The following is a 10,309-nucleotide window of genomic DNA, read 5'->3' on the forward strand; positions in this document are numbered from 1 at the left end:
CATTTAATCACGATGCCTACTTTTCGCATAAAAAATAACCGGTAATATTATTGAAAATGCGTTCTCCCGTGAATTTGCAAGTTCACAGGTACTCTTCGTGTGGTTGCTAAGGTAAAACACAGTTAAAATGAATGTGCCGTTTCTAAAACTCTGCCCCAGCCGCCCTAAACTGCTTCCGGCGCCTTTGCATGATTGTCCCTACCCGACTTTCAAGAAAAGAATTCCATTCTGTAACGACCTGTTCATGAATAGTTAATATTACCCCATTTGACGGGATAGTCCTATCTGTGATAACATTGTATTGAATGTTGACGTAGTGAACAGAAGCCAGACGTTATTATATACCGAAGTGATATGCGATATCAGGAGATAAGAAGATGATTTGAAGCAAATTTGCGGAAATGCCAATCTTTTCAGAGTTCAAAATTCGCTTGTGGAGATCTTGTAAATTATACAATTTTGCATATCATTGACCGGACCTTCTTCCAATAAATCAGAAGTAATAGACTTAACAACGAGAAATTATCCTGTGGTAAGCGGGGCATAAACGCAGCAAAAACATACCCATGCAGAAGCGTGGACTTTATTACTTGCATAAAACATGGTGTTTATTTACAGTAATTGTCATTTCCAGTTTTAAATGCACATTGCGTCCAACTTTCAGTCCAATTCTAGCTTTAAATATACATCAATATTTTTGTCCAATGTAATACACAGCAGCACCAGGAAGACTTGATTTGAAGTTACATCACAGTTTCCTGTTGTTTACCTGCAGGCGCAGCTAATGTTTGCTTATTTTCAACATAAAAGCCCTTATTACCAACCCCTGCGTTTGCTGCACTCCTGTCCACATGTCGACCAAAACAACGAAGGGCGGCCTTCATACCAGCACGGTAGTGTTTGCCCCATAGCCCATAGATGAAAGGGTTAAGCGTTGAACTCAATAAAACTATGACTGATGTACAATTGTGAATATGTGTGAACATCTCTGCCATACGATATTTAACTAAAATGAAATATATCTATAAAAATAGAAGACAACCAAAATTACCTCGAAATTCGAAAAAATGTGTAACCGTGTATTCTCGTGTATATATAGCAGTGAATTGCCAGTACTATAAATGCACTCAATCTGAGTGAGAAGTGATGATTTTACGTTACCTGGTTTGGTAACCAGCAAAGAACCAACCCGACTGAAGCAGCGGCAGCCATTTTGGTGACAGCGTTTATGGTTTGGTTACGACTTTTTTGACCTGGGAATGACCTCTCGTTCTTTTTGATTTTCAAAATGGCAAGTGTGTATAGTACTATGATGATCACCGAAGGAATTACAAATTTTGCACTCACAGAAATGATTGTAACCAAACCAATCAAATTAGCTCTGGCAATTGGTGTTATTTTACAGAAAGGCGCTGTATTGTTCGAGTTTTTAGGTACGAATTCCGGTTCCAGTGCTCCAATAGAAGATGTCGTCAGACCGAGAAACCAAATAAGAACAATATAGCCGATCACATACCTCGAAGCAAATCTTACCCTGTACTTAAACGGACGACAAATAGCCGTCCATCTTTCAACTGTAAGAAACAAGCAAGTATAGACAGAGACTGCACCTAACGCAAACAATAACCAGCGAAACCACATAATCTTACAAAAGATGGTACCAATGAACCTGTTGGATGGGATATTTATCGTTTCCTTAAATACTGTGTTTGGAGTGATCAGCATGACAACTCCAGTAAACATGTCAGTGAAAGAAAGACTAAAAATAAACACATTATAAGGTTTCGATAACCATGTTCGATTGCGCAAGATGAGAATTATGATAGAAAAGTTGGTGACGACCGATAAGATGGCGATAGGTATGAGTAGAATTTGCATGTAAGACATGGTGGATTCCGTTATGAATGTGACAGTTACGCCTCTTCCTTATGAATGTTGATAGTTAAGCTTCTTCTTTATGAATGTGATAGATAGTTAAGCTTCTTCTTTATGAATGTGATAGTTACGCCTCTTCTTTATGAATGTGATAGTTAAGCTTCTTCTTTATGAATGTGATAGATAGTTAAGCTTCTTCTTTATGAATGTGATAGTTACGCCTCTTCTTTGATAACTAAGCTTCGCGAACACTTTTTAAAATCTGAGAAAAATCTACAAAGGAATATAAATATGCACGTCAGAGCTTTATTTTACTCTCAATAAAAATCGTTTTGAATGATAATGTTGAGACTGAAATGACAGCAATATTAGCTACATTTATTAGCTAAACGACGCAGTTTCGATGCTAAAACGCGCATCAGATTCTCAAGTTACGGCAATATTACTTATTTCAATTGGATCAATGCAATATAAATGCACACTTTAGCATTATATAAACGTGTTTAATATGTTGTTATACAACATTTGATGCTACGTTTTATGAAGACGCTGCCACGCTGCTCCCTGGTTATATTGGAACGTGTTTAATAAATATTATATATCTTTCATTTCGAAATTATTTTTACACTCAGAAAAAAGAGGGCGTTAGTTAGAGATTGTTTAGACTCTGTCCTAAATACAAATTAACATCATTGAAATTGGGGACTTTTCAGAGTGAAATGAATGTACATATAGCTAGTATATATACTTTTGGCGTATATATACCTTTCTTATTTTCTGCTTGCGATATAGTTTATAACATTGAGTTCAATTGTTCAAAGTAATTCCCATAGGCGCACAAGCCAGGGCAGCAAAAAAATCAAGAATCAAGAAATTCGGGCAAACTGAAAAAGGTTGTGCAGGGAAAAAAGTAGAATGTGCAGTGATAAAATGATAAATGTGCAGTGATAAATGGTATTTTCTCAACAGACCTCACTCACAGCCGAGGCGGATTCATGCATAAGTAGTTGTCCCTCAAAATGCGGGAAATCAAGTCATAAGGACTAAAAAATACAGAAAATTTCCTGCAAGCCGATCCTCTACAATTCCACCTTGTTTAAATTACCAATTTTCGGATAGGACCATTTTTATCATGCCCCGTTCTCCACTATACTATTTTGATGATATGTGCATTGTGCAGTGATAAAAAATTCTTAAAATTAGCTCTGCGTGGGAATCTGTGCCGGAATATCAGGATAGTGTGGCTGGGCCGGAAATGGGGATTTGTTTGTTATTCAGTCTCTATACATGACTATGCTCCAGGCATCGGAGTGTCGCATAGATCAGTATTTTTGAAGCATTTACATTTGAACGATGCTCGTTTTTGATAATTCGCGGTAATTGCACTGGGAATAAATAATATTGTTCGCCTATACTCTCACTACGCTCGCCATATTTGGGCATAATTAGAATGAGATAAGCTATCCAAATCACAGTCAAAAGTCAATAATTTGAGTTTTGCACCTGCCGCATGACTGCAAACAAAAATAAAAAAACGCATGCATGCAAGAATTTTTCTTAGCATAACATGCAGATTTAATTTTCATATTGATTATATTGATTAGGCCGTCTCTTATATAAATATCTGAATTTTTATTCGCGAGTTTTTTTTTGTTTTTGCGCTACAGTGACCGACCTTTTAACTGCAAATTATAGCTGAAGCCGGTTTTCCACTAGGCGGAATTTTTCGACCGAACGATATTTTTCGCCTGATATTCTTTTCAATTGTGAGAATTCGACCCTCGAGCGAAAAATTTCGTTCGATCGAAAATTTCTGCCTAGTGGAAAACCGGTTTGATACCGTGCATGACTACGGATTATTTCGATAACTGTTGTTTTTTTTCTGCACAGACGCACGTATCAACCCGTAAAGGTTATTTTGAGTTGAGCCTGTTTTGCGCTAAAATTTATTCGCGCGACGAGAAGCGAAATCTGAAACCCGACGACGTGATTGGTTTGGGAAAAAATTCGCCGCGAAAAATTGGATTTCCTCCTGCTTTTCATCAGTTCGCGCCAATAAATTCGCCTAGTGAAAAAAGTCCGGCTTTCCTACGCGGGAAAAACTGCCTTTAAAAGAGAATCTTTTCATGCGGTAGTAGCGCACCTCAAAAACAAATCGCGCTTTGCCCGAGCGGGCGGAGACGACTAAATTGCCTTAATAAAAACGTGCATAAAACATTATATATTTTTTTGTATGTTGCAAAGGTGAGAGCAATAACATACTATATATAACCAAAAACCAATATAAATAATTCCTATTAGCTAGGTCACAAATACAAAAATGTTACGTGCGTGTATACATGCATGACGCAAAGTATGAAGTACCTTGATTAAAATCCGCAACAGACATGCATGCATGCCGACGGTAGCAAAGCAGCCAAGCTCATATATTATTTTAAATCAATGTTACTTATAGAACTGGATAAAAGTCCTTCTAAATTTAATATAAATATAATAAACAAAAACCCCACTATTCAAGTCTATTTATATTCAATTAGTTTAATAGTTTATTGTTGTAACTGAATTTCAACTTTGAACGATTTAGGATTTTCAAGCGTCCGTGAAAGTCGCCCCAGTTAAGCCCTGCATATCAGTAACTTTGATGTTAAACATCCGAATTTGCTTAGCGAAACGAGTTTCTATAAAATGCAGCCGTTTTTACCAAAAATGATTTATATATAAAATTGCATCGCAAAGGAAAACACAGAAAGAGCTCAAAGTTTATGTGGCAAAACCAGTGGGCAAAACTCACCTGCACAAATGAAGCTAGTTAGGCTCAAGAAACCAAATATATATAGCTATTCTTGCATGTGTATATAACTGTGCTTCATCAGTATCAATCATCTCACAGCTGGGGATGAAATGACTATATAAGGGATCACATGGACTTTTGCGTCTTCTTTATGTACACAGTGTTCCCATCGACCATTGCAGTCACGAACCATATCGTCGAGCCGGAGATCAAGATATGCATATGTGTTAAGTTAGGTAAGAAATCGATGCAAATTCTATATATTACGCAGAAATCCATTTCAGCAGTTTTTAATGGGCGGAAACTATTAGAATAATATGATAGTCGAGTCGAACCAGCCGGTACTCGACAACTAACTCTGATCAAACCCATGCAGCCAAACTCAGTAAAGTATATAGCTATACATCCCTTGTTCAACATATTAAATTTTTAGCTACAAATTTTTTGAACATAATCGTAGATTTATATAGCTGTATACAATGACGTTTGGTATTAATTTTATATTAGAGTATAGAACTTTATATATGCATGTAAATTTGATGATAAAATTACATACGCCGTATAATGCAAAAAGGTGTAAATTGAAAAAAAACCAATTAATTTCTGACTTACCGCTGTTTGTGTAGCAACATCAGGCGACTGCCTCAAAAGTGTTCAGAGACGGATATTAGATGATAATTGTTGGGCAGGTGACTATTAATAAAATTCTGCAGTCAATATACATGCATGAGGAAATTTACCCTGTACGACTTTGTTATGATCGCGAGTTCTGATCTGTCGCTTAATTTTTCACTTTGGAATCTTCGCTAGAAAATGATATAATTACTCACAAATGCATGCGTTCGCAAACTTTTAGACGTGGTTGTACGCACGTCCCGGAACGCCTAAGGCGCTGTTACACTATGCAATTATAATTGGCGGCAGATTTGGTTAGAACTTATTTTGGACAGAACTTATTAAAGTGATCAAGTGTTAAAAAAGGAAATGTGTATTTTTTGTCATATTTCTATTTTATTTCGTATCACAGTCATCTAGTTTGGTTGGCACTAAGAGGGAGTTCTTGTTGTGATGCGTCTAACTAATCATGGTTACTCATTCTACAAGGCCATGCTAGCGAGAAAGAAATCAGTCGAATTACTTTTTTTTTTTCTTTGAACTATGCACAAAATTGTTGCTAATCAATATAAAATTGGTTTGAAAAGCCGATAAGCTGTCATACGCAGCTAATATCAATTTTCGCATTCGACAAATTTAATGGCAATCAGCCTGCATACGATATGAAGATTTTCTAATCAAGCTGATTTTCAATATGTTTACGCATGCATGCAGAGCCTCTCTGAGGAAGGCAATACATGCATGGACCGCCAATTTTCGTCAACCCTAGGCTTAAGGCTAGGCTATACTCTTACTGACTATAATCAAAAACAATTTAGCTACTATACATTTTTAGCTTCAGCTATGTCCCGACATGTCCCAAAATGAAGATTCCTTCAAAAGAAGACGTTCTTTTGTCTTCAACTGCGTGCTTACTTTGGGAATTTGCGTCTACCGAAACCGAACAGCAAAATAACATGTCAAAACACGAGCCATCCTTAAATTCAATTTATTTCGACTCCGCTTGAGCTCCTGCAGAGCCAGGGCCGGGGTGAATAAACAACAAACTTGTTGTATATAGCACAATTTTATAATAGACTTTCAATATTTTATTAAATTCCCTTACCTAAGTACCTGTCATATGTACTTATGTCAGAGTACCTGGCGATATAAGACGACGCCAGAAACAAACTTCAGATATGTCATTTTATGTAAGTAATAACTTGTAGAATTAGACTCATTGCAAAAATTTCTTCTCGAGTCAACAGTTTTGTATTTTATTTAAAATTCGTTAACGCTGTTTGGAAAATTATATTATGCGTTTTAAATTTTTTTCTCAAGGGCTGGTTGTATGAAAGCTATATATAGCGCTGCCCATCGGATATAGTATTTTTTTATCGCCCTAAAATTGCTCGTTATATAATTGGTATAACTTTGATGAAACATTAGCAATTTTAAATTGAGAATCCTCTTTAAAAATTGTTAGCTCTAAGGCCATTATTTTATTGCTTAATTTTTAGCTTTAGCATTAAGACGGTTGAAAAGAAAACTATTCAGTGGATAGCGCCATCCATGCAGCCTTCGTACAACCGGCCCCAGATTCTTACTGCATGCATGTGACATGATGTACGAGTCTAGCTCAGGGCGCTTATATATATAAGCGCTTATATATATAAGCGCCCTGGTCTAGTTCTTACAATCATGCATGCATGCAGAGGCAACAATGAAAAAATACACAATTTTGTCGAATGACAAAATACACAAGAGATTTTTAATACCTATTTCTTAGATTATTGCTTGACAATTTACCATAGCAGAAAAAAATTGCCATGAAAAATATTCTTCGCGAATTCAAGTTTGAGTATAGACGTACGTTACTTCCCACGAAAACAATATTTAAATGTCAAATATTTTGCGTTATATTTCATGTGAATTGTGAATACGGGTAACCTCTCAACGAATGTTGCACCAGCAAGGTACAGTTATCTAATAGCTTTAAAAACATCGTTCCTTTTAAAAAAGAGAATATGCCTTCACCATTGTTGTCGTTGACAAGAATAGGACGGGAAGGTGAGAAAATTCGTTGGAAGCTATATAGCTGTGATTAAAAAATATGTTTTTACAATCGATTTCACTTTCAGATCGATATAGCTTTTTTTTATTATCAGAATTAGTGACCATGCAGTTTTATTTAATTCAACAAAATATTTTAAAAAATTTGGCATTTACGACTGATTCAGACGTGTCGTATTTTCCTACATACGTCTATATACCATACAATATATGAATTAGTTCAACTCATTTAAAATTGTACATGTACAATCGACGAGTAAGTGAAAGCAAAGAGCTTAAGCGAAGTGATCAGTCCTATATTTTTGACGTGCATCTCGATTTCAGCGATTTTTGTTTGTCCAGATGATTTTTTGAGCACACGTACCATAATACTGCGGTCTCATCCTATACGCGAATGCGTAATGCTTCGTATCCACACTTATGTGCACGTTCCTTGTGTCAGCTATGTGCACGCGTCGCACTTATGCGCACGTTGCTTGCTTTAGCTTCCGTCGAAACCATTGTCGAATTATTTGCTCACTCTTTGCCGATCGAACAGTGGACCGCACCCTTCTTGAATCAAAATCTTGCTGAAGCATGCAGATCGGATTTATCTAGATGCAATTAGATCCATCCCTGACACAAAGACATTGTCCCTGAACTACCTGTCCCGTGAGAAATTTAAACAGCTATACTATATAGCCAAACAAACGATTCGCTTATTTGGGCTGAATCAAAAACAAATGATCTGTCTCTCTCGGCGAATGTTGAGTCGCAGGGTGAAAAATTCTAATCTACCGGTAGTGGATCAAAACTCACAAAACAACAGACCATTACTGTTAGTAGATTACAAAGAATTTTGATCAAGGGATCAAGAAACAACTATAAATGCGACGAGCATGAAAACCGCAGTTTGTATTACACATTACGTTCAGCTTTGATGAATGAAGATAAAGGCACTACGTATGTATTCACTCGCAGCATTTCACTTACAAATTACAATTCTATAGTAGTATGTTTTGTTAGCTAGATGTTAATTTAGAAGAATGTTTAATTTTCCGTGCGTATCAAAAACACGTACACGCACCTGAACCATATACATGTTTTCTTTGAAAAAACAAACAGATGCAAATAACTTTATTAGCTATAGAAGCAACGAAATGAAAAACGCACAAGTGGAAAGCAGCCTTAACATAAGGCATCAGCTAAAACTCGTAGAAGTCGAGCTTTTGAGAACGAGTTTGTTGATTAATTTCGTATTCGACAGCCCTTCGACAGGACTATACGAGTTGCGTTTAATGGCGTAGGATATATATATAGCGTAGAGCGAAAATAATGTGTATGTACTGTTTAAGTACTCGTGTATGTACTGCATAAGCCTGGTTCACACTAACCTAGCTGCGGAGCAGACGCGTCTGCCCTGCAGGCTAGGTTCACACTTGTCCTAAGAATCTGGCATTCCCCTTGTCTATCAGGCTTAAGCTCTCTAATGAGGCCATGCGTGGAGAGATGCATGCAGGAACAATGCATGCGAAGGCAAGGGGGAAGCAGATTTTCGCGAAAGGACGTACACTTATATTCTCGCGTATTTATGCATATACTCTAAACAGATTGAGCGTTTGCAAAGCAAGCATCTGCATTTGAACTTCAAAAGTTGGGATCATCGTTGGTTGGTATTTCTCAAACAAATTGCGATGCAATCTTTGAATTGAAGCGGTGCCACTGAATGGGTCATCCTTCGCCCCCTTTCCTCGCCTGTAAAAGGCGAAAGGACTGACCTCTTCTATAGTATATAAGTGAGTGGGCGATAAACAACTTTTTAGCCAATCTCGTTCCCCGAGCCTGCGACTTCCTCTGGCGACGGAAACAAAGGCTCGAAATCAGAACGAAATCATAAATAATTCTGGCTTCCGGTTTGGATTATGCAGGCTCGGGGAACGAAATTGCTTTTTAGCCATTTATGTTAGTCTTCAAATCGAAAATTAGATTTTACAATATATATACATATGAAGTTTCATAAACATAATAAAAAATTGATTCCCTAAATAAAGAAAAAATGAACAAAGCAGGTGCATTTATGATACATTAATCAAAGACTGATAATGCATTTACCCTGTGTCTGTGAGATATAATTGTTAATAACTCGGGCTATAGTTTCAAACATGATAGGATCACATATTCACATTAGTCATTATCACTCCATGTCAGTTGGCCTAACAGTAATAACTTGGAATAAGTTGGAATGTAAACGTATAGGTAGCTAGTATTATAGAAGGCGAAAATAACAGCGCTCGAATTGGTGTGTGCTCCGAACAAAAGTGGTAAGTCAGTCGAATGGTAAAACAGTCGTCTTTTGTATATACGTACGTGCATACCATATATAGTCATAGATTTCCCAAAAAATTATGCGTAGAGTATATTTCGTAGCCCTTGACCTTGTTTCTTTAAATTTTTAAAAGCCTTGTTTCTTAAAATTATTCTGTTCAGCGATCCAAAATCCCGAAGTATATTAATTGCCATTGAGTTTTTTTACAGGTCAAATTTTGTAGTTTTAATGCCCGAGAGCAGAAAAAGCGGCATACCAAATTTATCGATTTAAAATAGACATTTTGCCGCTAAGGCTAAGCGTTGCTTCATTAAGCCGGTCTTCCACTAGACGGAATTTTTCAAGCGAACGAAATTTTTCGCTCGATTTTCTTTTCAAACCTTCACCGGGCACAATTGAAAAGAAACTCGAGCGGAAAATTTCGTTCGGTCGAAAAACTCCGCCTAGTGGAAAACCGGCTTAACGAAAAGCGAAGATGTCGCGTATAGTTGACCGGCAGTATATTTACTACCTTAGTCTAACCACTAAGACTAAAACTACTAAAAATCAGGCAGTTGTCGGACGTGTAACGACGTATTTATAAACTTTGCATCGAAAACACAACATCATTATTGATTATATTCCTTATATTAATAGTTTGTGTCGAAACTATGTCCAAACTCTGTCAATAT

At 36.8% G+C, this 10,309-nt stretch overlaps 1 protein-coding gene across 2 annotated transcripts; it reads right to left on the reverse strand.

Moving 5' to 3' along the window:
* Positions 1–59: 59 nt before the first annotated feature.
* Positions 60–6,299, reverse strand: LOC114526099 (growth hormone secretagogue receptor type 1-like). 2 transcript variants are annotated; one of them, XM_028547611.1, is made up of 3 exons: positions 6,109–6,299; positions 1,162–2,148; positions 60–1,022 (listed from the first exon to the last, which is right to left on the reverse strand). In XM_028547611.1, exons 2-3 carry the CDS (start codon positions 1,885–1,887, stop codon positions 744–746), a joined length of 1,005 nt encoding a protein of 334 aa, XP_028403412.1. In that variant the 5' UTR covers positions 1,888–2,148; positions 6,109–6,299; the 3' UTR covers positions 60–743. The 2 variants fall into 2 exon arrangements, with proteins under 2 accessions (XP_028403412.1, XP_028403405.1); XM_028547604.1 differs by lacking the exon at positions 6,109–6,299 and adding an exon at positions 4,667–5,242.
* Between the last annotated feature and the right edge of the window lie 4,010 nt (positions 6,300–10,309).

Source organism: Dendronephthya gigantea, unplaced genomic scaffold, assembly GCF_004324835.1.
Source record: "Dendronephthya gigantea isolate DGI-Jeju-01 unplaced genomic scaffold, DenGig_1.0 000001F, whole genome shotgun sequence".
NCBI lineage: Eukaryota > Metazoa > Cnidaria > Anthozoa > Malacalcyonacea > Nephtheidae > Dendronephthya > Dendronephthya gigantea.